This window comes from Emericellopsis atlantica (genome assembly GCF_019669845.1).
Source record: "Emericellopsis atlantica unplaced genomic scaffold F5Z01scaffold_13, whole genome shotgun sequence".
NCBI classification, from domain to species: Eukaryota; Fungi; Ascomycota; class Sordariomycetes; order Hypocreales; family Bionectriaceae; genus Emericellopsis; species Emericellopsis atlantica.
In genome coordinates this window covers 425,184-452,791 of record NW_025764715.1, presented here as the reverse complement: position 1 = coordinate 452,791, position 27,608 = coordinate 425,184, and the positions used below count along the sequence as shown (strand labels likewise).

At 56.5% G+C, this 27,608-nt stretch overlaps 13 protein-coding genes and 1 non-coding gene across 14 annotated transcripts; 10 read left to right on the top strand and 4 right to left on the bottom strand.

Moving 5' to 3' along the window:
* Positions 1-666: 666 nt before the first annotated feature.
* Positions 667-3,323, bottom strand: F5Z01DRAFT_655296 (P-loop containing nucleoside triphosphate hydrolase protein). The gene is made up of 2 exons (XM_046263491.1): positions 2,663-3,323; positions 667-2,464 (listed from the first exon to the last, which is right to left on the bottom strand). Exons 1-2 carry the CDS (start codon positions 3,248-3,250, stop codon positions 863-865), a joined length of 2,190 nt encoding a protein of 729 aa, XP_046118348.1. The 5' UTR covers positions 3,251-3,323; the 3' UTR covers positions 667-862.
* Positions 3,324-4,803: 1,480 nt separating this feature from the next.
* Positions 4,804-7,076, top strand: F5Z01DRAFT_655294 (uncharacterized protein). Its single transcript, XM_046263490.1, has one exon. It carries the CDS (start codon positions 5,128-5,130, stop codon positions 6,826-6,828), a length of 1,701 nt encoding a protein of 566 aa, XP_046118347.1. The 5' UTR covers positions 4,804-5,127; the 3' UTR covers positions 6,829-7,076.
* Positions 7,077-9,029: 1,953 nt separating this feature from the next.
* Positions 9,030-9,111, top strand: F5Z01DRAFT_t48. Its single transcript has one exon. It is a non-coding gene; the product is annotated as a tRNA-Arg (tRNA).
* Positions 9,112-9,654: 543 nt separating this feature from the next.
* On the top strand, positions 9,655-10,875 carry F5Z01DRAFT_105211 (uncharacterized protein). The gene is made up of 2 exons (XM_046257356.1): positions 9,655-9,814; positions 9,907-10,875. Exons 1-2 carry the CDS (start codon positions 9,746-9,748, stop codon positions 10,603-10,605), a joined length of 768 nt encoding a protein of 255 aa, XP_046118346.1. The 5' UTR covers positions 9,655-9,745; the 3' UTR covers positions 10,606-10,875.
* Positions 10,876-11,047: 172 nt separating this feature from the next.
* Positions 11,048-12,374, top strand: F5Z01DRAFT_622244 (phosphoglycerate kinase; the record flags this gene model as incomplete). Its single annotated transcript, XM_046261251.1, has 2 exons — positions 11,048-11,113; positions 11,184-12,374. 2 exons carry the CDS (start codon positions 11,048-11,050, stop codon positions 12,372-12,374), a joined length of 1,257 nt encoding a protein of 418 aa, XP_046118345.1.
* A 96-nt stretch (positions 12,375-12,470) lies between these two features.
* On the bottom strand, positions 12,471-13,110 carry F5Z01DRAFT_655290 (DSS1/SEM1 family-domain-containing protein). The gene is made up of 3 exons (XM_046263489.1): positions 12,762-13,110; positions 12,602-12,713; positions 12,471-12,547 (listed from the first exon to the last, which is right to left on the bottom strand). The coding sequence occupies exons 1-3, from the start codon at positions 12,880-12,882 to the stop codon at positions 12,508-12,510; spliced, it is 273 nt and encodes a 90-aa protein (XP_046118344.1). The 5' UTR covers positions 12,883-13,110; the 3' UTR covers positions 12,471-12,507.
* F5Z01DRAFT_655288 (sterol desaturase family protein) lies at positions 13,111-14,260 on the top strand. The gene has a single exon (XM_046263488.1). It carries the CDS (start codon positions 13,231-13,233, stop codon positions 14,206-14,208), a length of 978 nt encoding a protein of 325 aa, XP_046118343.1. The 5' UTR covers positions 13,111-13,230; the 3' UTR covers positions 14,209-14,260.
* On the bottom strand, positions 14,258-16,315 carry F5Z01DRAFT_674159 (uncharacterized protein; the record flags this gene model as incomplete). Its single annotated transcript, XM_046265014.1, has 1 exon — positions 14,258-16,315. One exon carries the CDS (start codon positions 16,313-16,315, stop codon positions 14,258-14,260), a length of 2,058 nt encoding a protein of 685 aa, XP_046118342.1.
* A 486-nt stretch (positions 16,316-16,801) lies between these two features.
* F5Z01DRAFT_636493 (bifunctional deaminase-reductase domain-containing protein) lies at positions 16,802-17,338 on the top strand (the record flags this gene model as incomplete). Its single annotated transcript, XM_046262215.1, has 1 exon — positions 16,802-17,338. One exon carries the CDS (start codon positions 16,802-16,804, stop codon positions 17,336-17,338), a length of 537 nt encoding a protein of 178 aa, XP_046118341.1.
* A 314-nt stretch (positions 17,339-17,652) lies between these two features.
* Positions 17,653-18,588, top strand: F5Z01DRAFT_104845 (uncharacterized protein). Its single transcript, XM_046257354.1, has one exon. The coding sequence runs from the start codon at positions 17,945-17,947 to the stop codon at positions 18,446-18,448; it is 504 nt and encodes a 167-aa protein (XP_046118340.1). The 5' UTR covers positions 17,653-17,944; the 3' UTR covers positions 18,449-18,588.
* On the top strand, positions 17,992-21,183 carry F5Z01DRAFT_104772 (uncharacterized protein). Its single transcript, XM_046257353.1, has 2 exons — positions 17,992-20,045; positions 20,095-21,183. The coding sequence occupies exons 1-2, from the start codon at positions 18,461-18,463 to the stop codon at positions 21,042-21,044; spliced, it is 2,535 nt and encodes an 844-aa protein (XP_046118339.1). The 5' UTR covers positions 17,992-18,460; the 3' UTR covers positions 21,045-21,183.
* An 81-nt stretch (positions 21,184-21,264) lies between these two features.
* On the top strand, positions 21,265-23,349 carry F5Z01DRAFT_681461 (CwfJ C-terminus 1-domain-containing protein-like protein; the record flags this gene model as incomplete). The annotated part of the gene is made up of 1 exon (XM_046265691.1): positions 21,265-23,349. One exon carries the CDS (start codon positions 21,265-21,267, stop codon positions 23,347-23,349), a length of 2,085 nt encoding a protein of 694 aa, XP_046118338.1.
* An 82-nt stretch (positions 23,350-23,431) lies between these two features.
* Positions 23,432-25,756, bottom strand: F5Z01DRAFT_674155 (dipeptidyl peptidase IV N-terminal region-domain-containing protein; the record flags this gene model as incomplete). The annotated part of the gene is made up of 1 exon (XM_046265013.1): positions 23,432-25,756. One exon carries the CDS (start codon positions 25,754-25,756, stop codon positions 23,432-23,434), a length of 2,325 nt encoding a protein of 774 aa, XP_046118337.1.
* An 897-nt stretch (positions 25,757-26,653) lies between these two features.
* F5Z01DRAFT_674154 (uncharacterized protein) lies at positions 26,654-27,584 on the top strand (the record flags this gene model as incomplete). The annotated part of the gene is made up of 3 exons (XM_046265012.1): positions 26,654-27,321; positions 27,372-27,525; positions 27,564-27,584. The coding sequence occupies 3 exons, from the start codon at positions 26,654-26,656 to the stop codon at positions 27,582-27,584; spliced, it is 843 nt and encodes a 280-aa protein (XP_046118336.1).
* Between the last annotated feature and the right edge of the window lie 24 nt (positions 27,585-27,608).

Below are 27,608 nucleotides of genomic sequence, written 5' to 3'. Positions count from 1 at the left end.
TTGTTGTATTCGTGAGGAATATATAAGGTGTATTAGGAAACTTCTACATAGCTTTGTGTCTCCACGTAGTAAGTTTAACGAGTCAATAAATCACAGAGCCGAAGACTTAATATATGCGTGTAGAATAGGTAATAAGTCATAGAGCCGAAGAGTCAATACATACGTGTAGAATAAGCAATAAGTTATAGAGCTACAGAGTAAATATATACGTATAGAATACGCAATAGGTCATAGAGTCGAAGAGTCAATATATCCGTATAGAATACAGAATAAATGATAGAGCCGAAGAGGCAATACATGCGTGTAAAATAAGTAATAAGTTATTAAGCCGAAGAGGCAATACATGCGTGTAAAATAAGTAATAAGTTATTAAGCCGAACAGTCAATATGTCCGTGTATAATAAGTAATAAGTGATAGAGCCGAACAGTCAATATATGCGTGTAGAATATGCAATAGTTTGTAGAGTCGAAGAGTCAATAAGAATACGCGCATCTAACACACCACTCACCTCTTATGGGCCGTGCGAGCTGTGCAAAGGTGTTCTATGTATCCTTGAGGGCCTGAATGGGTGGTCACGAGTCGCGGCAGAGCAAACATGGTGATCATTGATGTGGGCAAACGCGTGGTGACTGGTGATGTTGGTGCAAGAATCAAAAACAACCGACCCGTATCTCAGGGAAATGGTGGAGTCCAGGGGGTTTGTTTGTTATGGTGCTCCGAGCTCACAGGGACTGGAACAAATAGCCTGTGTCATTCACACAACGAGCGATGTCCCAAGTAGCTTCACGATCGAGTCAAATCAATTCATTGTCCGCTAGAAGCCAAAGTGCATTACGAAAGAACCGGGTATCTATACCAAGATCAACACTCCAAATCCGCATCTTCTTCGTGCTCCCATTTCCGGTTGCCCAGCCTGCGCAACTTCTTTGGGCTGCCGCTACTCGCGCCATTCGGTGTCCGCGAGTTGCTGTTGCTGAGATGCATCTTCTCCATTTTGCGGCCCAACTGAGCCACACCCTCGCCCTTTGTCGACGAGCCCTGCGGCGATGAAGCGCAGTCGCCTCGCTCTTCGAGCGGTCGGCGCTTGCTGGGGCTCCTACTCGCCAGCTCGCGCTTGAGGATCACGTTCTCTCGACGCAATCGCTCCACTTCTTCCTCGAGGTTCTCGACAAGCACGTTCTCCTTGTCATCCGCCTCGTCGGAGCCAAGTCCGCGCTCCAACACATCCACTTTACGATCCCAGTGCTCATCGTTGCGCTCTTGCTCCAGCAAAAGTGAGGACTTGAACCTGGCCAGCTCAATCGCAAGCCTTTCCTCGAACTCTGTCGCACAGTCGTCCCTTATGGAAGCCTCGAGATCCAACATGCGGTCTTCCATCGACATAAGATGGGCCTCCGCCGTCATTCTTGCCTCAGTCTGGATATCCACCTCTTCGCGCAAGTGATCAATGTCGTCGCTCAGGCGCGCTATCTCTAGAGCAGCCAATTCCATAGTCGCTCTCTCGTCAGATGAAGCGACCCGATACGAGCCAGAGCTGCCAGGAGGCATGAAAGGGCGAGGATGATGTGTCTGGACTGGGCTAGGCGGCCTCCCTGCCATGGGGGGAGCATTGGCGAGAATAGTTGCCGTGATTGATGGGATGCGAGGCACTGTTACCTCCCGCGCCAGAGCACTGTAGCGAAGGATCTGTGATGTAGCATTGAAGTCGCCCAGAGGATCGGCTGTGACAATCATGACTCCCCTTTGTGGGTTGCGTCGGGGACCCTGAGGCTGTGAAGAAGAGGATGAGGAGGGGAAGGAGTTGGAGAAGAGCAGCTCTGTAAGCTTACATTGTCTGTAAGGAACAATGTTGGGCTTGCTGGACGTTCCGACCTCGCTCTGCGTTTGCAGACATTGGCCCAGATACATGAGACTCTCGTTGATCTTGCCAGCTTCGACCAGCGTAGCACCAGCTGTTTTAGCGTCGCGAGCACGCTCGCTGCCAGCCAAGTCGACAATCGTCAGCTTGCTGCCGCCCCAGGGACCAGGTCGCCTGCTATGCGTTCTTTTCTTCACTTCAAAACAGAAGAATCCGTGACTGCGCGACGACGTACTGTTGCTGCCTGTACCGGCAACTCGGCGTTCTTGAAGGCCAGCCTCCAGAACCATGATCGCCTCTCTGAAACTCGTGCAAATGACTTTTCGCAGGCCGGCGACAACTTTGCGATCGGGTGACATTTCGGTGGATTTGAATAGCAGCGGGCGGCGACGAATGTCTTTGGATGTGGCGTTCCGTGAAGGAGGCGACAGAAGGTCGTAGATGCGATCGTTGTGGACTTCGTACATGGACACGACAACCGCGTACTCAGCCGAAGCATCGCAGCACAGATCGATGTTGCTGACATCGGGCGTCTGCGGCAGGGCAGAAGGTCGTTGTATGTTTCGTCTCGCAGGACCTGGCGACAGGTGATTGTGTGACTCGCCCTTTGGTTCTATTTTAGCAACATTCTTGACACGGGATGCGTTGGTAAGGGCCATAAAGGGCTTGGGTTGTTGAATATTCGCCCGCTGGGACGAATGGATGGCAGGAGGTAGGTTGTCATTCCGAAAGCGAGACTATCGCTCTCGTGGATGCTTGGGGCTTGTTGTTGGAGACTCGGGGAAACTGCAGGGAAGTCGTACAATCATGGGTGTCGCGGCGCGAGAGCGAGACCCCGGCGCATCGCCGCAAACGGCATCAATGAAGTTGGGAGCCGTTATCAGTGTGGCTTCGGATGGGTCGCTTGCTTGAAGTGAGTCGGCGGCAGAGGCCAGGTCGAGACCTTCGAGCATGTTGAGGCCGATTGACCGGAAGAGGACGTCGAGAGTGAGCTGCGTCAAACCGCGCTGGGTCTTGGATCCGAGCATTGTGTGCGTTTTCCCTGAGCCTGTGACGCCCAGTGTGGCAATCATCGCGTCTGTGCCATCGCCTCCATCGCGTGCCAACACGCCCTCAACCATGGGAACAACTCCGGCAGAATGGAAGACATCGAGCTGACCGGCGTCAGGTTCAAAGACACGCGTAAAAGCGAACTTCTCGATGGCGCGTCTGCGATCAGTCGGCGGGTTCAGTGTGATGTGTGTCACCCCAGTGGCCTCGCGCTGGGCTTCCTCCTCTTTCGTTTCTGGTGCTTCGACAGTCAGGATGCGCTCGGAGGCGGGCGCACCAGGTGGGGAGGGTCGTAATCGAAGGTAGACCTCGAAGAGGTTGTGCGAGGTTCTTGACTCCATTTCGATGATTTGGCGGCTGTCTTGATGCTGTAGCCTGTCGCTAAGGTAAGGACGTGCCTAAATACCAAATGGGTCTGCATTTGATCGAAGAACACCCCTGTTTACTCGGGGATTTCCAATATTGTCCGCGCTGGCAGGGCAACCACGTCGCGTCTCCACTTAACGCGCCTCAGCTTGGCTTGAGATAGGCTGATGCAACATGCGGCCTGGCTTCCACGACAAGATATCGCGAGTTGCGAATGCACGACATACAGCCAGGTATCTGCTGTCTTTACGCACTGGTGCCCCCGCTTTTTACTTAACAAGTGCGTGACAACACAGGCGCGCCGCACATCTATGATTATCAACCTACTGACATCTTCCTAGCTATGTTCACTTCAAGGGCTCGATGCTTAGAACAGTGTGCGCCAGTTCTTGATGGACAGCAATCAGACACATTGCAGATTACAGGACACCCGGCTTCTACTTTCCATTTGCTTGCAATTCAGGCGAGAGCACGGACTCCATGTCAACAAGGTTGCAAATACCATAAGCCTGATGCTGCAAAAAGGGGCTAGGCAAAGCATTCTGGACTAGGAACCCGACACGAATTGTTTCGACATTTCCGCTCATCATAGGCCACTCCGCTGACAGCTGTTCATTTACGCACTTCAAACGTTCAACAAATTGTTGCGCTGATTATCTTCACGACAAAGGCAACTCCAGGGTGGGTAATCTCCACAGGGCCGCAGGACCCTGAATTCCATCCATCCCTCGAACAGTTTTTTTTCGCATCAAGTCTGCAGAGCTGTGTCCCGCTATGTCAGTCTGGTTGGGCTAGACACGTGTTCTGAGATAACAGCGAAGGTTATCTACGCGCATAGAATTCTCATCATCGCGCTCGCGACCTATGATGGAAATAATGGTGATCGTCGGCCTCGACCGAGTGACGGAACGTTAGACCCGCCAGCCGTTCGTCATACTTGCAATCAAAGTGAAAATGCCCCGCTACGACGACGGACCCATAGAGGGGACATTCGACTCTCCTGGTTGACGTCTAGGCTCGCCTCGCCCGATCCCCAAAATTATCTCGTTGAGCCTTGAGGTTTGCTCTGTCAAGGTGCATTGAAAGAGGACATAAAATGGCCTGACCTAGCCAAACCCTCGCGATACTTTGTGCTGGCATTGCATCGCCCAAGGGTTGAACACGAAATCCTTCTCGACTAGGACAGTGCATGGTGAAGCTGCATGCCGGCCGCCAATCAACTCACACATGAAAAGGCGGTGACTCTCAAGTCACGGCACTTTGCATATGATGATCCCAGAAACCTCCAGATGGGAGTCATCAACAGAAGAAACAGAAGGCACGATCAACCCCTCCTGCCTCACAGTCACAATCAGCATGCTTCGTTAGGGGGCTGCCCCACATCCAAGCGCTGGAGAAAGGTTCAGTCCACTGCGGTCTGTGTTAGAGTCATCGCAACCCGCCAATTGTAGCGCCCCAATGCATCTCCACTTGTACCAAAAAAAGTTATCTTTTAGAGAACTTCCGTCCGCCTCGTCTTCCTGTCTCTCCCCTGCTTCTCCTCCTCAAACCAAACACCCTACAAAAGACAACGAAGTCGACACATCCCTCCCTAACTGCAGGAACATACCAATTACCCAACTTTGTCGAGTCAAGATGCCTTCGGCCCTCGCTGAGCTGTAAACGCCCACTGCCGGCCCAGGTACGCTGGGCCGGCAGTCCAGCAGTTCATCGAGCAATTTCACCAGTGAATCCAAACGACAGAGTTAGACAGACCCAGCTTGCCTCTCGCGCTGCAGCTTGGTCTGTGAATAGAACAATCAGCAAACACTACGATCATATTTAAGGCTACACGCCACACGCAATACCAACAATGCCCTCCCCAAAGACACCCAAAAGCCGCAAGGCTCCCCCTACCACTGCCATCAAGATTGGCAAAAAGGGACGACGCCGCTCCTCTACCGTCTCCGCCTCGACCTTTGACTTCTCCTCCTCCCTATCGTCTGCAGACGACAATTATTCGGCCGTTGACGACATCAGCGACGACGAAGATGACGACGAGGAGGACGTGACTGCGGTCGAGGAGCGTGCAATGGTGGGCGAGACCACGTCCAGCCCTGGCGCTACTCGATCGCTTTTCGATGATGACGGTTCCGATAACGACGGTGACGACGACGACTCCAACGACGAGGATGAGGAGGAGGCAGAGGAAGAAGACGACGACGACGAAGGAGGCGCTGGCTTGATCCCCAGCAGTGACGAAAGCTGGGAAGGCCTCAGCCCCGCCCAGCATGAAGAGATCCAACAGGAGGATGAGGAGCTCAAGTGGCCTATCCGCAAAAAGTCGGTCCACTGGGCCTCGGAGGAAGAGGACTCGTCTGATGACAACGACGGAGAGAATGAGGACTTTTTCCCCGACATCTTTGTGCTTCAATCTGAGCTGGACCGCAATTTCCGCCGCCGTATCGAGGATGAAGAGAACAGCGGCTCCGATTACACCGACCTCGACTATGAGCAATACGAGGAGGCTATGTTCCAGAGGGTCGCAGACAGGCACGCCACACCCCGGACACCCCAACAGGAGTTGCAGCCTGCCTTTGAGCCAACGACCTGCGAGACAATCCCCGAAAGCGAAGAGTTCATTGAAGGATACAACTACGACGACGACGGCTCCACAACCGAAGAGGAGGATTTTGAAGTGCGCGCTCCTGCCGCGGCCGCAGCTCTCCATGACCATTCCAACGATGATTCTTCCGATGACGAGCAGCCCGCGCGTCGCAGCAAGGGCGAGCCTCTTTCGTCGCGTTTCAACCTTCAGAAATACAGAAAGAAGCCAATTGCCTTGTACAACCATGAGACAAAGCGCATGATGATCTTCACACCTGACCGTCATCACGAGCTGGGCCGAATTCCAGACAACCCCTACCTGCAGCCCATGCTGCCAGACTCGCCCCTCGAAATGAACATGGACTTCAGCCAGTATCCGCTCGATCTAGGCAACGACGCCACTGCCAACAACGATCTGCAATTGTATGGGCAATTATTCCCTACGTCCGTCTCGGAGCTGGAATCTGAGCACAATGCCATGGATGATCAGGCTTCGTCAGATCTAGACGGCCAGGAGGGCGACGGATTTGCATTCGAAAGCTACATCAATCTCAGCGAGGACTCCTCCGATGAAGAGGGGGATGGCCAAGATGCTACGACGCCCAGTCGCCCCGTGACCGCATACAGCGATGCCAATCTGTCACACATCAACTCCCGCAATGTTGGCGCGTTCCGCCAACACCAGGCCAACGCTCAGCTCATGGGCACCGGTGCCACGCACGACTCTATCGCCTTCAGTGGCCCCCTGAACAGCACCACCATCCGTGGCATCAAGTCGGACCGCTTCGACACTGCCGCCGCTCCGTTGACACCAGCACGTCGTCACAAGAGGCAGTCAAGCGACATGATGCGCAGCCCCCTGGATGCCGTCTCGCAGAAGCGTAAGGCTTCGGGCGAGACGGAGGGTTTCAACAGCCACAAGAAGCAGAAGAGCATCTCTTCCGAGGTGGCTGGCTTGCAGCTCTAATGACACGACCCTCGACGAGGAGTGTCCCCCACATTACGAACAAGGACGGCATAGTTGGACCTATCCCTGGCCTTGCTAATGTTGCAAGATCAACATTCTTTTCCTTTGTCTTTAATAATTTGGGCGCAGGAATAGACTTGATTCATCAGGTACCTAGCGTTACTAGCACCCAAGGCGCGACGGCGTCGGTCAATTCCCTCTCAAGCGGAGGCGTTCTTAGCAGCAGGACAATCAAAAAGTTTCTTCAATATCAAGTGCGCACATTGTGAAAGCCGCCTCATGTAAAGTGCCGTGTTTGTATGTCAGCTAACAAGAGACCAACAACAGCACACCGCTGTTTCGCGGTCTTGAAAGCTATCAAAACAAAACGTTTGTTTGATTTAGAGGAGCGCAAAATACAGAAGCAGACAGTATCTTACGACCTTAGTCTTGATCGGCCGTGGGCCGCCCCAGATCCAGCCATTGTGATCTAGCACTAGGCGGGTAGTAGACAGTAGTCATCTCATCATCAAGCGCGCCCGAGGAGGAGCCATGTCAGACATGTAGCCTTGGTCATTTTCGCCGACTTCACCAAAAAGGGGCTTCTCGCAGCTTGTTTCAGGGGCAGCTGGCGAGCCCCTATTCTGACTTTTGAGAAGAAGATGAAGCTAGAGCCTGGTGCAATGTTACTCTAGAGTTGCTCCCCCGGCAAACACTAAGAAGTACAATGGAACATATTGCTTTCACGCATCGGCCAACCTGCTTGGCCTCTTCAGTTCTGCTCAAACCTCGGATTGGTCGATATTTCTGTCAGGGGTTAGCTGACAACAAGCATAGCAACTAGCCCAGCGACGTGCTTTGAATATCGCGGCAACAATTCTAAGCCTTACGAACTTCTTTAACGTACTGAGAACTGAGCACAGTGATTCGAGCGCAGGGTGGTTGCGGCAATTCAAATATCTCTCCTGTGATGAACAGGGCAAAATTGGGGACAAGATCTGCCGAAGACTTCGATCGCCGCTGAATCAGGCTTTTTATTAAAGCACACCCGACAAACAGCGCTTGCCGTCCGCTCTTGCCTTCTTAGAGGGGCGATATGCCGTACCTGCCTCGGGAGGCCACCGAAACTGGCCTGTCTTTGGGCAAGAGCTCTCAACAACGGGTACATGCCCCCCCGAACATGGATGGGATGACTAGAGAGGAAGGAGCAAGCTTTTTTTTTAAAGCCTTAATGAAAACTCTCAGCCAAGGCGTTAATTACGGGCCAGTTCATACAACCATCTCTATGTCGTTATAGCCGACCTCGGGATAGAGAAGCCCTTAATGTCTTTGACTGACAGTGCATTATCTATTTGTGCTCAATACCGTCAAACAATGCGATCCCTTATAGGAAAGCTTATCTAAAGCATGTAGTAAGTTAGGAATGATTGTGCCACCCACGGTGTGTGTCACTGGGGGAGTCGATCATACTCTTCTAACTGAATCAAATATTCTGGGGCATACTGCCGTGGGTATGTAGTGCCGTTGACGATAGTCGACGTGTTTCTCTTTCTATCTGACCTACCATCCAGTCTTTCAGGTTGCAGAATGTATTTGGGTACCTGCCACTGCAAGGTTCGTGCCTTCTGTTTGTGTGAACATCACAACGAGACAATCTTTCAGACCAGCACTCGCTGCATAGATAACGCAGTAGTCCCTGATAATAAGCTTCTTTAAGAAAGAAAGAAGCTTTCCACTGCGTGCTACAAGAGCATTTGAGGAATACTATGTAATAACCAAGTTCGTCTGAACTTCATCCGATGGTTGTCTCTCCACCACCCAGTAGTCACCAAGGCAATGCAATGACTGCAGAGGATTTAAAGTAATAGATATAGAAGTAAGGGACGTTTCTTAGGATTCCTGAATTCTAGTTACTGTTACGGGCTACTTAATCCTTCATAAGTATGTTTATTTTATGTACTTAAGTCCGTGGAAACTCTGCGTGGAAACTCCACTAAGAATTGAGAATTTTCACTTATAACTAATCTTTATTAATAATTAGTAAAGATATTTAGTTAATCTAATTACGAAATTAGGGCAATAATTTATTAATGGCTTGCTTCAATACTTACAATGTCTATACTAAGGCTCGTCTATTGTAAACTACTTCCGCACGTACTAAGAATTCGAGTCGATGGAAGCATTTACGTGTATAGGATATAATTTCTAGCTTCTAAGGATATGGTCTCGTGGCGCAATGGCCGCGCGTTGGTTTCCGGATTAGGTACTTACCAAAGGTTCCAGGTTCGAGTCCTGGCGGGATCGTAGTTACGAAATGCCTTTTTTTGATTGATTTTAATTTTTGCCAAGAACCGGAGGAGGAGGAGACTTCTTGACTGTTAAATAAAGTACCTTTATTATAACAAAGTATCACTACCTATTTTTGTGTTAAAAGTAGATAGGTCAATTACAGTCTGATTATTGTTGAGGCTGATGGTCGATGCTCCTCCTCCCCCTTGCCAGTGCCGCGCCAGCGGTCAGGTCACGCCTCGCGCCCCGTCAAGTGCATGCCCCCGGTCGCGGACGAAACCCCCGATTGCCCGTGCCTTCCGGAAGCGCCGACTCAGCCCAGCTGACGCTGCGGCAAGCGCAACAGGTGCTGTCACGGATGATCGTGTTGCCTCTCGCCTTTCCGCAACCTGCATTGTTCTGATCATCATCCCAGCCTCCCTACGCACGCAAAGGAGAAAGCCCGCGCTTGGATTTATCACTCTGATATCTTCAACTCCAACACCAGTGCAGCTGGCCAGTTGATCAGTGGCACTATCACCGCCCGTCGTCATCGAGGCGACCCTTGTGGTACACGAGATCCACAGTCCGACCACCGCCTGACTCTCTCCCTTTCTTCTGCATCCCGGCATCGCACCTACATAATACCCAGTGAAGAAAAACCGCCAACATGACCTGGGAACTCACCAAGCGCCGCATCGAGCGCAGCGTCAACCGAAAGTTCATCTTTGGCAAAGTTGTATGTCCCATCCGTTGGTGTTGCGACCGCGATCGCTCGATCGCCACTCCACCCGGCGAATCCTTATCGCTAACCTCAAATTTCTCCAACAGCCTCTCCTTCACACCATCATACTCTTCATCGAAATGGCTCTCGTCGCTCGCCTGACGGCCAGGTACAATGCGTACTACGATGAACGGCCCGTGATGACCATGATGGTCACCAATGCCATTCTCGGTGGCATTGCAGACACGGTCGCTCAAACCATCACATCCTATACCTTACGCGCCCACCAAAAGGTGGATGGCCTCTCGAAGCGCGACGACATCTCCATCGAAATTGCCGATCTCGACCGCAAAGACTCTTACTTTGAGCGAGACGTCCTCCCTGGCCCGCAAGCGCCACCTCCATTCGACTTTGAGCGTTTGACACGTTTCATGGCGTACGGTTTTTGCATGGCCCCGGTCCAGTTCAAATGGTTCCAGTTCCTAGGCCGGGTCTTCCCGATCAGCAAGACCAGTGCTTTTGGGCCAGCGATGAAGCGCGTTGCATTCGACCAGCTCATCTTCGCCCCGGCCGGTTTGCTGGCGTTCTTCACCACAATGACGGTCGCCGAGGGCGGTGGCCGTCGCGCGATCAGCCAGAAGTTGCGCGACATGTACATCCCCACTCTCAAGGCCAACTACATTGTGTGGCCGGCTGTGCAGATTGTCAACTTTCGTTTGATGCCTGTGCAGTTCCAACTGCCATTTGTCTCGACCGTTGGTATTGCTTGGACTGCCTACCTTTCGCTGTCGAACAGCTCGGACTAAGGTCGGTGAGTGTTGGAAGACGGAAACTCTACATTTGCGTGCTGGGCATTTTTTGGCGTTGATCAAATATTTGCTACACTCCGTGTCGCTCTTTTATCTGGCGTTGGATTCCATAGACGGCAATTGATTCTTTTGTTATGTACAGTCCCGATACAAGCTCGTGCTCGGCTAGAATAGGAGCTCAAGTCAACAAGTAGCCAGAAATCGGGTAGATTCGTCCCTAAGCCAATGAAACTTGCCATTTCCTCAGCCCAAAGTGCAAAACATTGATAACCTACCCCGGGGACGTGAGGTATGCCACAAAGTACGCCTCACGGACGTCACCCTCGACCCCACCATGCGTTGCTTCACCACCCGCCCGTAGCTTCCATAGCTGCGCTCTTTTCTCCGTCACCACACAACCACCACCAACACCAACCAAGCCCTACAGAAACATTTCAAAATGTCTCTCTCCAGCAAGCTCTCCATCACTGACGTCGACGTCAAGGGCAAGCGCGTGCTTATCCGCGTGAGTTCTTCTTCTTCTGGTTGCCCGCCATGGAGGGGTAGTCTGGCAACGCGTTTCTAACGGTATCCAGGTCGACTTCAATGTGCCTCTCGACGAGAACAAGAAGATCACCAACAACCAGCGCATTGTCGGAGCTCTTCCCACCATCAAGTACGCTGTCGACAATGGCGCCAAGGCCGTAGTCCTCATGTCCCACCTCGGCCGCCCCAACGGTGCCGTCAACGAAAAGTACTCGCTCAAGCCTGTCGTGCCCGAGCTCGAGAAGCTCCTCGGCAAGAGCGTGACCTTTGCCCCCGACTGTGTCGGAAGCGAGGTCGAGCAGATTGTCAACAAGGCCGAGGGCGGCCAGGTTGTCCTGCTCGAGAACCTGCGCTTCCACATTGAGGAGGAGGGCAGCGCCAAGGACAAGGACGGCAACAAGACCAAGGCGGACAAGGCCAAGGTCGAAGAGTTCCGCAAGGGCCTCACTGCTCTGGGTGATGTCTACGTCAACGATGCCTTTGGCACCGCCCACCGTGCTCACTCGTCCATGGTCGGCGTTGACCTGCCCCAGAAGGCCGCTGGTTTCCTCATGAAGAAGGAGCTGGACTACTTTGCCCAGGCTCTCGAGGCCCCTCAGCGTCCTTTCCTTGCCATCCTCGGCGGCGCCAAGGTGTCGGACAAGATCCAGCTGATTGACAACTTGCTAGACAAGGTCAACACGCTCATCATCTGCGGTGGCATGGCCTTTACCATCAAGAAGACTCTCTATGACGTGGCCATTGGCGACTCGCTCTTTGACGAGGCCGGCTCCAAGCTTGTGGAGGGGCTGAGGAACAAGGCTCAGGAGAAGGGTGTCAAGATTGTCCTGCCTTCGGACTACATCACGGCGGACAAGTTCGCCAAGGACGCCAAGGTTGGCAAAGCCTCTGACAAGGAGGGCATCCCCGACGGCTGGATGGGTCTGGACTGCGGCGAGGAGTCCATCAAGTCGTTCAAGGAGGTCATTGGCGAGGCCAAGACCATTCTCTGGAACGGTCCTGCCGGCGTCTTTGAGTTTGACAACTTTGCCAACGGCACCAAGGCCATGCTCGACGCTGTCGTCGACGGTGCCCAGAACCAGGGCAAGATTGTCATCATCGGTGGCGGTGACACCGCTACTGTGGCCGCCAAGTATGGCGTCGAGGACAAGCTGAGCCACGTTTCCACCGGCGGCGGTGCCTCGCTAGAGCTGCTCGAGGGCAAGGAGCTGCCTGGCGTCACGGCTCTGTCGAGTAAGTAGGCGAGCAGGGGAATATATATCAGCAAAAAGAACGTTGTTGACGGGATAGGCCGAAGGAAATCATCTAGTTTGTGACCTAGGAACAATAGAATACCCTTTGTATCTTCGTAACTCATGTCATGATTGTGCTTGTCTATTTCCGCTTGCCCGCCTCGACCTTTTGTAGTTCAGCCCTGTAGATGCGCGTCAGTATTGTAGAGTCGTCCGTGCTGGGTGTCAAAACGTACTTGAGCTGCTGCGAGAAGTCGTCGCTCGTGTCGTCGTCGTCCCAGCTCTCCTCCCACAAGTGCTTGCTCGACTCGCCCTGCGCTGCGGCCTCGGTCTCGTTCTCTGGCCAGTCTGAAAAAGTCAGCGTGGGTTCGTTCAACGGATAGAGGTGGCACGCACCTTCCACGGGAAAGTCCTCGAACTCGTCGTCCTCGCCAAGCGCTGCGGGTTTGGCGGTCTTGGTCTCTTCGGGCTTTTTCTCGGCGGCAGCAGGAGTCTCTGTGGGCTTGTCGGCGGCCATGGCTGCGGTGTGTGGTGGGCGATGTGAGGTGGTGCTGGCGATGGCGTCGCGTTGATGATGGAAGCACTAGGATGTATCATAGCTTGGCTGGCTGCCTGTGGAAGTGAGAAGGCCATGGTGGGGCAGTCAGTTTGGCCTACCCGGAGCAATGTGTGGCTAGTGTGTGCTGTGGCTGCTATCGCCGGACCGACGTCATTGGTGTAGAAAGTCGCGTTGAGATCAGGATCTTGACCACGAGGCGATCTTCTTGAGCTGCTGCGCGCAGGGACGGCAAGGCATGGTGAGCCCATTTTCTCTTCTTCATCTCACACATCTGCCGCTCTGCACCAAATAACAGAAACCCTCGCCATGGACGTCTTGCTCTCTATCCCGCTCATCTCAGCGGTGCTGACACCGTCGCTGTCCACCTCTGTCAACATCCTCTTCTTCTATGCGACGTGGTCGGCTCTGGTGCTGAGCCACAAGCCCGAGGCGATCCATGCGACGTCCCTGCTCGTTGTGCGAGTCATATTCTGGCTTGCACCGTCCTTACTATTCCTCGCTTTCGACTTTGGCATACCGAGCGTGGCGGGGAGCATCAAGTTTGATGGCGCCAAACGACTCCCGCGCAGGCCCCTGAAGCTAATTGGGCTCGCCACGTTCAACATGCTTCTCGTTGTGGCCGTGGAAGCTGGCGTGAGCTGGTTGTATACTCTCGCCACAGGAAATACGCTGTACAAGGTATCGACAACGCTACCACTGCCGTGGCAGATGTTCAAGCAAACGGCCATTCTGTTCACGGCGCGGGAGACGCTCACATACTACATCCACCGATATCTGCTGCACGAAGGAGCTGTGGTTCCCCTCTTGACGAGGCTGCATACTTCGTACTCGCACGGGGAGCCGATTTGCGCTCTGCAGCTCTATGCGGATCACCCTCTTCCACTGGTCATCTACCACCTCGTGCCGGTCCTGCTTCCTGCATTCCTGCTCCACCCGCATCTGCTCACGTATCTGGCCTTTACGCTGCTCACGACCATTGAGGGCACTCTCGTCACGTCCGGCTACAGCATCGTCCCCGGTATCTTTCTGGGAGGCATTGCCCGCCGCACCGCGAGGCATTACGCCAGCAGAGGTACGGCAAACTACGGCGCGTGGGGGATTCTCGACTGGGCGCACGGCACGAGCAAGGGCAAGGACTTCATGGACGACGCTCGGGATGAAGCCGACAAGCACAATCTAAAGGAGCGTTCGTCTGCCAAGCTGGACGATGGCGCGGGGATGGTACAAGATGGCGTCGATGCGTTGCGGAGGAGCACCCGGAAGAGGACCCCCAAGAAGAACTGATCATGTGTATCTTTCTTTCTTTCTTTGTCTAAGCTGGCTGACTTCTTGTTTAATGCCATCCCTTCTTCGCTCTGAACCACTTGAGTGTCTCCAGACCTGACTGTACCTTGAGGCCGATGCGCATGTCTAATGTAAATGCCTCCCAGTTCTTCACCTTCTCCAGCTGTGCGGCGCACTCCTCTAGTCTCTCTTTCCTCACGGTATCGTCTTGTGCCGCGCCGCACTCTTCCCAGGCAATGGCGCCCACCTCGTACTCTGCGGCGGGGAGGACAAAGTCGTTCTTGGTAGGACCCTTGAAGACCGCGCGGTCGTGTAGGAGGACGTGTTCGTTGAGATGGCCCCTCGCTGCCACGTAATCGCCCTGCTGTCGCTTGACAGAGGACATGCAGACGGCCCAGGTGCCCATCTCATCGAGCTCACTCTTCATCAGCTCGACGCCCTTGTCGCCGCATGTGCAGCGTTCCCAGCTCAGCGTGTCGACGGCATTTGCAAGTTCCGTCTCATTCATTCTCTTTGTCCCGTTCCAGAAGTATGTGAGCTCCATAGCGGGACTAATGCCAACAGCGTCGACCACGTCCACCCCCAGCTGGGCGGCGCGCTCCTCCCAACGCTGCAGGCGCTTTTGCAGAAAGACCTCAAAGGGGAGTTTGCCAGCCATGAGCTTCTTCTTGCCCACGACGGTGGGCGCCTTTTTGAGATACTTGTCCGCCGCCGCCTTTTGGCGCCTACTCTCGTTCTCGTCGCCGTTGCGCCTGGCGTCGCGGTACATCTCGATGCAGGCGCAGCCGGCCATGAACCAGTACAGGGCAGGAGACCAGTCGTTGGTGTCGACGGCCTTGAGGAACGCATCGCGCATGACGGGCCAGTCCTGCACGTACATGCCAACCAGTGCCAGCTCAAAGTCGATGAAGGCGGCGACCTGTCTTATTTTGGGTGCCTTGCCCGTCGTGAGCAGCTTCATCGCCTCGCACATCCTGCGCTCGATAGAGAGGCGGCGGGAATCTTCGATCTGCCAGAGGCGCGAATCAGGGTAGCGCTCGCGCATGGTGGCGAGGAGACGCGCACACTTTTCGCGCGGAGGCCCGACGGTCTCGGCGGCCTCGTCGTAATCGCGCTCGTGAGGGAGGACGTCGACAATGCCCAGGAGACTCTGGTAATAGCCTAGGAGAGCCATGCCCGCGACAGCACCGTTGATGTTGTCGTGGGTCGAGGATCGCCACAGCATACTCACGCCTTGTGAGCGGTCACCTCGGAAGCCGACGACGGAGAGGATCCTGGAAAAGGAGGGTGGCACCAATGTGAGCATGAGCATGAGGATGCCGAAGCACATGTTGGCGCCGCTGTGGATGAAGACGTCGACGGGATCCGTCATGAGAAGCTCTGTCTCGGCCGGTGGCTTCATCACTGGAAGACTTGTCTGTGCCTCGCCTGAGATGGATGGCTCCGGCGTCGTCTCGGCAGTGATGAGCTCCTTTTTCTCCTCGACCACCGGGGTCAGCGTCTCCTTTGCATCGACGAATACCTCGGAGCCGCTGTCGTCTTTGTCGCGCGGCGTGTTCTCGCCACTCGTACCCTGGTCTGAAAAGGCCTCTCCCGGGGTGGCCTCGCCAATGACCCCCTTTTCAATCTGGATGATGCCGTCCAGCGTCAAAAATGCCTTGCGCAGCTTGTAGAAGCTCTTCATCGCCTCCACCAGGCTCTCGTGCAGCACACCGACGACGGCGCCCATAAGCCAGACCTCAGCCCGGATGAGCTCGTACTCTGTGCCTGCTGGGTACATGCCATTTCCCTCCGCCCTCTTGCCCCTTCTCTCGGCCAATTTGGCATCCTCAAAGGCCTTGTTCTCGCAGGCGTTGAGCATATCCGTCGTCTCTGCCATGATGGACTTTTCCATGCCCAGGACCGAGCGCATGAAGAAGGCCACCGCAGCGCCGAGGGAGTGAAAGGACGAGCCCCCCTTGCGTAGCGCCTCGTACGCGGCGTCAATGTCATCGTTCATGATGAGCTGCGCGTAGTCCAGCGCCTCGACGAGGTCTCTCCTTTCCTTCTCCGGGTTCGCATGGTCCGATTTGACATTGGCGCGCAGCCAGCCGCCCAGTTTGCTCATGTTGATCGGCGAGTTGTCTGAGCAAAGTCAACCCCTATGCGCGTGCTTTGTGCACTTGGTAAGACGTGTCAGCACTGGGTAGACCCTGGACCCGCTTGCGCCCTCGGGGTCGGATCGCCGGATGTCTCCCAAATCCCGCTTGAATACGTACGTACGTAGCGGGATGTGGGTGTGGATGTGGCTGAGGGGCTCGATGACGTTGCTGAAACAGAGTAGGATACATGTATTGTGTGGTGATGAGGCTTTTTACCTGCACAATGGGAAAAAGGGTCCGAAAGCACGAGTCGAGGGGCCTCTTGTTGTCGTGTGCCATCATTGTACGTATGCAATGATGTGAGTTGGGTGTCACAGCCTCACAGGCAGCATGCTGACAGCGTCTGCACTCTGCAGGCAGAAAGAGGCCTGATGCGGGCAAGATCCTGCTGATCCAAGATACATGTGTGTGAATCCAAGCCTTCATTCCATCGCCGATAATCCATCCGCATCATGGCCAAGATTCGAGGATACATCGCAGCCAGTCTTGACGGGAGGATCGTCTCGGGCGACGGTTCACTCGAATGGCTCTACAAACACAATGACATGGACCTGGGAGAGCACGACTACGGCATCTTCTTACAGCGAATCCGCACGGTGGTCATGGGCCGTAATACCTACGACTTCCTCGCCCAAGAGCAATCGCCGTGGGCTTATGGAGACAAGCGAGTGTTCGTCGTCACCTCGAAACCACTGTTCAATCCAAAGGGGCCGCTCCAGGTTCGCAGTGATGTCGACGCGCTGATCTCGGAGCTCCGTGCTCTCGACGACGGCGACGTCTGGATGCTGGGCGGTGGTCAACTGCAGATGGCATTCATGGAGCGCGACGCGCTGGACGAGATGGAAATCTACGTGATGCCGGAGATTCTCGGTGGTGGACAGCCACTTTTCCCGCTCACGGGTCTTCGGGCGAGCCCCATACTGATCAGCGCGACGGCGCTCGACGAGGGCTGCGTGCGGCTCCATTACCGAATGCGACGCGGAGACTGATCGCGAGTCGCGACGCCTGGCAGTCCGAGTGAAGGTGATGATAAACTCAACTGTACCGGGCCTACCCTGTACTGAAGCAGTCGCACAAGGCACAGTGGACGATTCTCTGCCAGCAAGATAAGGCAGGCCACGTTGCTTGCTCATTAATTAATTATTGCTTGCCTGGCTATAATCAGGTTGGTCACGTAGTCTGTACCAAGTGAATGCCGTCATCGACTTGCAACAAGCATTGCAAAAGGGTCTCTTTTAAATGAAGTCCAATTACAGTCATGTTCGTCTTGCCAGACAGAAGCCCCACGGTAGTAATTACATGTGCTCCAGGAGGCATCAGGCAGCCCATTGTCGTCATTCCTCAGCCCGTCCTTCCTATCCAAGAAGAAAGCAGTCCTTATCCAAGACAGTCTATCTTATCCGTAGTACGTACTGTAATATCTGTCTGGATCACGATGTGGTGTTTTGTGTCACGTTGCCCAAGACGCCCCTTTTCCGTCGACCCAATCACCGCCACGGATCCTCAGGGACACTGCCGTCCCGTCTGCCATCTAGGCGGCCTACCCCGCTGTTACCAGTACCTGAGCCGCACTCGCAGCCCCTGAAAAGTGACATATGCCAGTGGTGCTGAACAGACTAACAGTGGACAGCTGGCTGCTGCCAGAAGAAAGTGGCCCTGAACCCCTGACCTGCCCGCGGATCATCTCTGCGCGTGGAGTCCAGTCCCGTCAATTGGGCGACAAGGACTGGAGTCCAGTCCCAGGACTCGGAAGATTAGATTTGGCTGTGCTTCTTTTTTTCCTTCCATCTGCTGCCGTGCCGCTGTCTCTGTCTGTCTTGACTCACTGCCGTGATCCAGACTCGACCCCTTCGTTGCTGTATTCCCGTCTCGCCTCCGAAACGCAGAGCGAGCGAGCAGAAACCAACCTCGCCTTGCTTCTGGCCCCGTTCAGCTTCCATGCACTAACTAGTTCCGACTCCTGCAGCCGATCAGGCACAATCTGCAGCCAGTCCACCCACCGACCGACGCAAGGGACCTCCTGCATTGGGGGACTGGACGTGGCCAAGCGACCGGACGGGCCACTCGCTCGCCTGACGTCCGTTTCACTACGACAGTAGTCTTCAAGAGTCATGGCGTCTCCGCCACTGCCTACCGATGCGCCATCGATACCGACGCGCACACGCTTCAATTCGACGACGACGCACGGCGCCAGCAGTAGCTCGCGACGACGATCGGTGCAAGGCGGCGCGGTCGGTTCTGCGAAGCGGCAGAGCATCCCTCCAGCAGGCGGCCCCGAGGTCATATCGAGCTTGATCACCAGCCTGAGCGGCATCTCGAAACCGGCAGACGACTACTTTGAGGGCAAGCACGCGACCTCGGGCGGATACACCCCCAGCGTTACGCACTCTTCCCCAGCCTCGCCCAGTGGGGGAAGCAGGAGCGCTTTGACGGGCAGCTTTGGCGTGGACTACGGCGCGTACAGCAAGCCGAGTCTTCCCAACCTTCGCGAGGAGGCTCTCTCACTCGATGAGATTGCTGCCTCTGCACCCGTGATCCGGACCTCGAAGCCCACGAGCGGCTACTCGCCCCTGAGTCCACCCAAGACCCCACGGAGCCATTCGAGCCGAGAGAACAACGGAGGCCTGCGGTCTTTTATGCGAAGCAGCAGCACGCCGTCCCGACCGTCCACGCACGACCACGATGATTCACAGAGCATTGGCAATCTCTCGATAGAACGTCACTCGACGTCTGACCAGCCGGACCTCCACCGTCGACGATCGGCCGACAGCTGGGGGCGCAAAGCCAGCCGCAGCGCAAAGGGACTCATGTACATGAGCTCCAAGGAGAGACTGCGCGAAAGGGGATCTGGCACGGGCCTCGGCAGTGACAAGCCGGATCCATTCCTGGCCGAAACACCCATCAGCGAGGAACCTATAGAGACCATGTCCAAGACCGATAGCCCGCGGCCGATACCGCATCGCGATTCGAGTTTGCGGCCCAAGAGGTCGAGCGGGCGGAAGCCGTCCGTTGACGACGGTCGCAAACCACGGAGGACACCAGCCAAACTGGAGCTCCACGAGGGCCGAAGCTTCTTTTTGGGGCCCGATGAACATGACCCTACGGCGGCTACACCGAGGAGCAAGCAGTTCCTCGAGTCGATCCGCGACGACTACCTCGCATTTGATGCTCACACACCCGGGAGAGAAGAGACGGGAGATGGAGCACCATTCCCCGCTGTGCCACAGAGCAAGAGGCGTTCAGAACAGAGCCTAGAGAGCGGGTCGAGGCGTCGCTCCGCGCCGCAGAGCCCCGATGGAAAGCCAAAACGGAGCAATTCGCGATTGGCGCGCCTGTCAAGGCAAAGCAGCCCCGAGCCCAGGACGATGCTTGACTTGGACGACGGAGCCCCCCTGGACCGGGTGGACTCGGCTGATTCGATCGACGACGCTGTGGACTCGTACCTGTGCTCGCCGCGGCTCTCGCAGAAGATCAAACACCCGCAGACGGGCCGAGTCATCTGCTTCTCCGAGGTGGGGGACCCAGAGGGCTCAGCAGTCTTCTGCTGCGTCGGCATGGGCTTGACGAGGTACATCACTGCGTTCTACGACGAGCTGGCCCTGACGCTCAAGTTGCGTCTGATTACACCGGATCGTCCTGGCGTGGGCGACAGCGAGCCTTATCCGGATGGGACAACGGTGCCTCTGAACTGGCCAGGTAAGTATCCTGCATTTTAGGATTTTGGATTGAATGCTCACAATGATAGACGACGTGTACGCCATCTGCCAGTCGCTCAAGATTACGAAATTCTCCATCCTCGCGCACTCGGCCGGCGCCATCTATGCTCTGGCGACAGCCCTACGTATGCCCCAGCATATCCGCGGCCGGATACATCTCCTGGCACCGTGGATCCCGCCTTCACAGATGAACGTCTTCGGGGGTTCGCAGATTCTGCCACCTACCCACGCCATCCCCACGTCGCAGCGTATCTTGCGGGCTCTGCCGACGCCCATGCTCAAGGTCGCCAACAGCAGCTTCATGTCGGCGACAAGTACATCCATTACAACGTCTCTACCGAAGAACTCGCGAAGGACGAAGCGGAGGTCAACTGGCCAGGTGAAGGAGATCCCACCTGGCAACAACAGGAATATCACGCCAGCTCTCGACAAGGAGAACGTGCCATTGGAGACAACAGGTCGAGCACAGAGCATGACGACCTCGCCTAAACAGCGAACAGAGCCTCTGCGGCCTTCGAGTGCAGATCGAGCGCAGACGGCTGCGCTGGACGCCATGGCAGACCAGGAGAGGCAGGTCACGTACGACACGCGCCTGACCCATGCCATCTGGGAGCTGGCCACGACGGGCGCGAACCCAGCGGTGGACCTCCTCATCTGCCTGGAGCGACGGCACACGATCGGGTTCCGGTACGTGGACATTAACAGGCCGGTGACCATCCATCACGGCAGCCGCGACACGCGCGTGCCCGTCGACAACGTCCGCTGGCTGGGTAAGACCATGCGGCGGTGCGAGGTCCGGGTGCTCGAGGGCGAGGGCCACGGGCTCATGGCGAGCGCCACCGTCATGGGCAACGTACTGATGGAGATCAGCAAGGAATGGGAGGACTGGATGAGGGTGACAGGCGCTGATGGGCGGAAGGAAAAGGAGCGTGGCCGGCGAGGCACCATACGCGGATGGGCTGAGGGGAATAGGGACTAGAGCTCGAGGTGACGAGCGCATTTGATTCTTGTATATTTTCTTCTGATTGGTATACCCATCGTGTTTGGATAGATAATGTAATTTGATGAACATTGCCTGTCTGTCCATTATGAAAGGTGCCCCACTATAAACTTGGTCCTCGACCTGACGTAACTTTCTAGATTCGCCTGTCACACTACATACTATCCATCCGAGTCCATCCATCTGTCAGTCAACCACCATGGACGGCCTTGACGAATTCGAAAAATCGCTCGCGGCCGATAAAGCCCAGCGCGAAAAGGAAGAGCATCGTGAACGCAAGCACAAACACCACCACCGCCATCACCACAGAGACGACGAGCGTGACGGTCACTCTTCCAGGCATCGCTCCCACCGCGACCGCGACGACCGTCACAGACACCGAGATCGAGACGAACGGGGCCACCGAAGACACCGCGATGACAGGGATGGCGATGGTGATGGACATCGCCACAAGCGCTCGAGAAGGAGCAGAAGCCCGCGACGGAATGATGCGCTGGACGTGGACGATCCCAAGGAAGACCTCCCCCTCCCCGACGAGGAGCGTCCCGCTGCCGAGAATGCTGTCGACACTTCCCAGCCCAAACTAGAACGAGACTCATGGATGACGGCGCCAGGATCTTTGGACGTCGATTACATTCACCGTCCCAAGGACAAGTCCCCACCACCAAAGGAAGCTGAACCGAAGCGCGAGCTACACCATCGAGAACTCAACCGGGGAATTGACGACGCGCAAAGCTCATCCTCCCCTGAGCCGTCCAAAGAAAGGACAATTGACTACACATTTGGCGATCGAGGCTCGTCGTGGCGCATGACCAAGCTCCGGACCGTCATGACAGCGGCCGAGGAGAGTGGCCAACCAGTGGAGCAGGTGGCTCTGGAGCGCTACGGCAATCTCGAGGACTTTGACGACGCCCGCGAGGAGAAGGAGGAGCTCGAGCGGAGAAGAGTCTACGGCACAGGCTACGAGGCGAAGGAGAAGCCGTCTGGAGAACTATACCAGGAGAGACTGCGCACCATCCGACATACCCAGCCCCCGCTTGACAAAGCGGAGGAAGCGCCACAGGGTACTGTCATCCCTGACGAGGTACCCGCTGCTGCGCAAGCCATGGACCAGACGGCCTTGAATCGACTGCGCGCCCAGATGATGAAGGCGAAGATGCGCAAGGCCCCGAATGCAGAGCAGCTGGAAGAAGAATACAACCGCGCGGCTGCCTCATTTCAAGCCAACAGGCCGCCCGATTCCGTCGTCATTGGAGGCATCGAGAACCGCCATCTGGCCGGGACGCGCGGGGAGGTTAAGGCCGTCACGACGAGGCGCGGTCGGGAGCGCGGCAACGTCGAGGAGAATGACGAAATGACGATTGAGGACATGGTGCGCGAGGAGCGACGAACCAAGAACATGGCCGGCGGCGAAGCAATGCGACAGGCGGAGCGGATCGCCAAGGATGGCAAGTTTACGACGGACCTGGACTACATGGACGACAACGCGGCGAAGCTGGCCAAGAGGGTGCACAAGAGCGAGGCGAACCTCAAGAACGTCGCCGTGCACGAGTTCCAGAAGCTCAACAGGGTGCTGGACAACTGTCCGCTGTGCCACCATGACGAGAGTGGGCGGCCACCCGTGGCGCCCGTCATCTCCCTGGGCACGAGGACGTTCCTGACGCTGCCCACCGAGCCGGAGGTGAGTCCCGGCGGCGCGGTGATTGTGCCCACGACGCACCGCAAGAACCTGCTCGAGTGCGACGACGACGAGTGGGAAGAGATTCGCAACTTTATGAAGAGTCTGACGCGCAAGTACCACGCCGCGGGCCAGGATGTCGTCTTTTACGAGAATGCCGCTGCACCGCAGCAGCATCGGCACGCCGCCATGGTGGCCGTCCCCATCCCCTACGAGGAGGGTGCCATGGTGCCCGCGCACTTTAAGGAGGCGTTCCTCTCGTCGGACGCGGACTGGTCGCAGCACCGGCCTGTCATTGACACGCTCAAGGCGGCGGAGGGTGGACTGGGTCGGGCGGCGTTCAGGAAGAGCATCGCCAAGGAGGCGCCGTATTTCCACGTCTGGTTCACGCTGGACGGGGGCATGGGCCACGTCGTGGAGGACGGGGGTGGTCGATGGCCCAAGGGGGATCTGTTCGCGCGCGAGGTCATTGGCGGCATTGTCAGTGCCGAGCCGCACATTGTCAAGAAGCAGGGCCGCTGGGAGAGGGGGCGGGACACGGCGAGGGCGGAGAAGTGGAAGAAGGACTGGAGGAAGTACGACTGGACGAGGGTTTTGGAGGAGTAGCGGAGGGAAAGGGGGGAGTTTACGGCGATGGATGGGGAAACCATGTCAAATACACCAAATCATTTTAGTAGGTCAGTCTAATCTAGACGACAGCCCTCTTGGACCACTGGTGCACGAGGCGCTCGCCCTCCACCTTGCGCAGCTTCTCGTCAAACAGCCTGTCGGTCAGGTACTTGCGGATCCAGACGTCGGCGCCGTTGTAGTTGATGCTGTGGTCGCTGTCGGTAAAGGCAAACATGTGCATCTTCTCGGGGGGCACGCCCTCGGCGACGAGCAGGTCGATCATAGCCGCCGTGTGCTGGTAGTGCACATTGTCGTCGCCGGTGCCGTGCAGGACGGAGAAGCCGCCGGCCACGTTCTTGAAGCCGTCGACGTTGTGCACGGCCGTCTCGAGGTAGCCGTCCTTGTTGCCGTCGAGCGTCTTCATATAGCGCTCGGTGTAGAGGGTGTCGTAGAAGCGCCAGTCGGACACGGGCGCGACGATGAGGCCGAGGGTGAAGACGCCCGAGTCGACCTCGAGCGTCTTGGCGGTCAGGTAGCCGCCGTAGGACCAGCCAAACATGCCGACGCGCTTGGCGTCGATAAAGTCGTTCTGCGCAATGAGCTGCTCGGCGGCCCAGATCTGGTCCAGGGGCTCCAGCTTGCCGAGCTGCGAGGTGACCAGGGAGCGGTACGCGCGGCCCTGCATGGCGGTGCCGCGGTTGTCGACCGTGTAGGTGATGTACTCGAGCTCGGGGTCCGAGCCAATGTACATGTTCCAGTTCATGGACTGGAAGCGCTTGGCGACGGTCTGCGAGTTGGGGCCGCCGTACGGCGTGAACAGGACCGGGTACTTCTTGGATGGGTCAAAGTTGGCCGGCAGGTTCTGCTGGACGTTCATCTTGTAGCCGTCGGGGTGCTCGAGCTCGAACCAGGTCACGCTGGGGATGCGGAACTCGGAGAGCGTCTCGATGAACTCGGCATTGTCCACAAGGGTACGCAGCGGCTTGGAGGTCGAGTTGGTGGTGTACAGCTCCTGGTAAGGGACGTTGGGGCCGGCGTAGGTCAGGATGTAGTAGCCGCCCTCGGACGAGAAGGAGGCAGACCAGTAGCCGGCCACCTTGTCGTCGACCAGGGGCGTGATCTCGTTGGTCTTGTAGGAGACCTTGTAGACGTGGCGCTCGGTGCTGTGGCGCTGCGCGGCCGAGTAGTAGATCAGGCTGCGCTTGGTGTCGATCTTGAGGATGGAGGCAACCTCCCAGTCGCCCTTGGTCAGCTGGATGGCCTTGCCGCCCTTGACGGGGTACAGGTAGATGTGTGCCCAGCCAGACTCGTCCGACATGTCAACGTAGTACGTGTTGTTGCAGGACGACTTGAGGGGGCCAACGTAGCTAATGGACATTGTGTTCTCGAGCCATCCGTCCGAGCCGTCGCGCTCGCGGACTGTCTTGCTTGTCAGGGCAACGGGGTCGACGACAACGTGGGCATCGTGGTCCTGGACGCGGTTGTAGGCGCGGTAGATGAGATCAGTGTGGGTGTCTGTGACCCAGGCCACCTCGCCAATGACCAGCTCGTCCTCCGGGAAGGCATCGGTCTCGACAGTCTCAAACTCGCCGGAGGCCACGTCGAGGATGTTCAGCTGGACGGTGGGGTTCTTGCTGCCGACCTTGGGGTAGCGCAAGTCCAGCTCGTCGGGGTACACAGGGGCGAGCTCCTGGTTATTCATGTAGTACGGGATGGTGAAGGTGCCAACACCGGTCTCGTTGAAGGACAGGAAAGCAACAAACTTGGCGTCGGGCGAGAACCACAGGGTGTAGCGGCCGCCGAAGATCTCCTCCTCGTAGACCCAGTCGGGCACACCGTGGAACATGTCCGGGCCGCCATCGTTGGTGATCTGCGTAATGTCGCCGGTGGCGTGGTCGCGGAGGTACAGGTTGTTATCCCTCACAAAGGCAATGGCGTCGCCAGTGGGTGCCATCTCGGCGTACTGGATGTCACCGACCTGGTCGTCCACCAGGGGCGTGGACTCGCCGGACTCGACGTCGAGGATGAAGTAGTCGGCAAAGTACGAGTAGCGGTACTGCTTGGTAGCATTGGCCGAGAGGAGCACGCGGGAGGCATCGCTGCTGATCCAGTACTCGCTGTAGTCCTCGGGCAGCTGGTCAGCTGGGACAAAGGTCTCGGTCGTTTCCGTGACAATGTCTTCGAGGACCAGGTCACCATCGCTGTTGGTGGTGATGTACTGGCCATCGTTGCCGGCAGACGACCAGGCAACAGAGATGGACTTGGGGCCGTAGACCGCCCGCGGGACGGTCTCGTTGAAAGCGAGCAGGCGGTCGCCATCAGGTTTGGGGTGCTCAGGCGCTCGAGGAGGGTCGATGGCGGCAGCAACGCCAGCCACAATGGCCACGGTCCAGAGGGAGGGCATCTTGAGAGACAGGCGAAGTGTAGTTCACACAGAAAAGATGTCTGTAGACGGGCAGGGCCTCTGGTGTTATTATACAACGCCATGGCCCTTGCTCCCAGCTTACACGCGCTACCCCATGGCCGGGCCAGGTTCTCCAAGGTGGGGCGAACGGGATCAATTGGCCAATATCCAGCCTTGCGTAAGGGGCCTTCCCGAAGAGATCAAGTGCCGACGAGGCTGTTCACTCTTGGCTCTCGTCAGGTTGGTCAAAGGGCCATGGAATCGCGTCAATAGACGTGTGCGACGGCTCAAGGCACCCCGGCTGCCAGCAGCCCATCCAAGGAATCTTCCCGGGCCCAATCTCGTCGGCATAGCGACCTTCTCGAATAGGCCATGCGCATCTCCAAAAAGCCCTTTCCCGGCGCGCCCCGCACGCGTTGCTGTTGTTTAATGGCGATAAGAACGCCAAGACCAATCGATATCTCTCAAGGTGGGTGACCAGGCGAGTGAGGAGGGTGGTGCGATGAGGGGTCGTGTGCCTGGAATGAAGCGCGTCAACAATTAGAGATACGCGGGGGGGAATGGATGGCCGACTAAAGCTCTGGATGTTCCGGGCCAAACATTTACAGCCATCACGACGATGATGAAGGTGAAGATGAAGGCGATGCACGTGATTTTTGAGCTCCTTGACGGTGAAGGAAGGCGCGTCTTTGTGCATGCAATGCACGCTACTGTGCTAACAGCTGGTGTGGTGCGCACGCGCTGTTCCTGCTAGGAACTCATCGCATCCACCTGCACCCTGAAAAAATAATTCCAATGGCACTCGCGAAACTTTCCCATCCCGCTCGCTCTTGCCCAAACTTTCTGATTTACAACCGCCCCTGAGAACCGTGAGCGCCCAACCAACAACCGCCCACGATGGAAAACGAAAACGAGCAGCCTCAAGAGCGCCGCGAGCCTCCTCGTCACGCCCAGTCCAACAATTGGCGCACAAAGAGCGAGGTCACCGACTCGCCGCCCGCCACCTCTGGATGGAGGGGCAAGGACAAGGACACCACCAACGGAACCCGCACCAACACGCGCTGGGCCGAGCGACCGCAGCGATCGTGGGGCAACAGGACGAACAGTGAGGAGTCGAGTGCTCTCAGCGAGGGCCGCCGCATCTACGTGGGTAATATCCTCTACGATGTCCGCCCCGAAGACATCACCGCCGTCTTCCACGAGAATGGCTTTGCTACGCTTGAGCAGCTCCACCTGTCCACCGACCCAGTCACAGGCCGCAACCCTGGGTACTGCTTTGTCGAGTTCCCTTCCAAGGAGGATGCGGATGCTGCCATTGAGCACATGAATGGCGTGAACATTAGGAACAGGCCCATGAAGACTGGCCCGTGCAACCCCAAGCCCCGCCAGACTCCTCGCCAGAGCGACCGCCCGGCCTTTGACCGCTGGGGTGATTCGCCTTCCAGGGACAAGCCCTCTGGCAACGCCGATGACACGTACAGGGTCTACGTCGGCGGTCTTGACGAGATGAGCGACCTGTCGCAGAATGAGGAGGAGCTTCGCGAAATGTTCAAGGACTTCAAAATGTACGTACACTCACATGTGTCGCCAGTCAACCCTGCTAACACACAAAAAGTGCCTCTGTCAGCAAGCGCATGACCCCCCACGAATCGACCCGCGAGATGCCCGGCAAGCACCACTACGCGTTCGTCGACCTGGTCAACCGCCAGGAGGGCCAGGATGCCATCCGCGCCCTCGACGGCACCGACTGGGCTGGGTCCGCCATCAAAGTCAGGGAGGCCAAGCAACTGCAACGTGACAACAACAGGAGCAGGGGAACAAGATTTGATTCATCCAATACCCCTCAATAACA

Bases quoted from the DNA above. Each gene is read 5' to 3' on its own strand.
- F5Z01DRAFT_655294 (XM_046263490.1), top strand. From the start codon at position 5,128: ATGCCCTCCCCAAAGACACCCAAAAGCCGCAAGGCTCCCCCTACCACT.
- F5Z01DRAFT_104845 (XM_046257354.1), top strand. From the start codon at position 17,945: ATGCCAGTGGTGCTGAACAGACTAACAGTGGACAGCTGGCTGCTGCCA.
- F5Z01DRAFT_655290 (XM_046263489.1), bottom strand. From the start codon at position 12,882: ATGGCCGCCGACAAGCCCACAGAGACTCCTGCTGCCGCCGAGAAAAAG. The intron at 12,714-12,761 runs GTGCGTGCCACC...TGACTTTTTCAG, and splicing joins CGAGGACTTTCCCGTGGAAG to ACTGGCCAGAGAACGAGACC. The intron at 12,548-12,601 runs GTACGTTTTGAC...GCGCATCTACAG, and splicing joins GACTTCTCGCAGCAGCTCAA to GGCTGAACTACAAAAGGTCG.
- F5Z01DRAFT_655296 (XM_046263491.1), bottom strand. From the start codon at position 3,250: ATGGAGTCAAGAACCTCGCACAACCTCTTCGAGGTCTACCTTCGATTA. The intron at 2,465-2,662 runs GTACGACTTCCC...ATAGAACCAAAG, and splicing joins GCGCCGCGACACCCATGATT to GGCGAGTCACACAATCACCT.
- F5Z01DRAFT_105211 (XM_046257356.1), top strand. From the start codon at position 9,746: ATGACCTGGGAACTCACCAAGCGCCGCATCGAGCGCAGCGTCAACCGA. The intron at 9,815-9,906 runs GTATGTCCCATC...TTTCTCCAACAG, and splicing joins AGTTCATCTTTGGCAAAGTT to CCTCTCCTTCACACCATCAT.
- F5Z01DRAFT_655288 (XM_046263488.1), top strand. From the start codon at position 13,231: ATGGACGTCTTGCTCTCTATCCCGCTCATCTCAGCGGTGCTGACACCG.
- F5Z01DRAFT_104772 (XM_046257353.1), top strand. From the start codon at position 18,461: ATGGCGTCTCCGCCACTGCCTACCGATGCGCCATCGATACCGACGCGC. The intron at 20,046-20,094 runs GTAAGTATCCTG...TCACAATGATAG, and splicing joins GGTGCCTCTGAACTGGCCAG to ACGACGTGTACGCCATCTGC.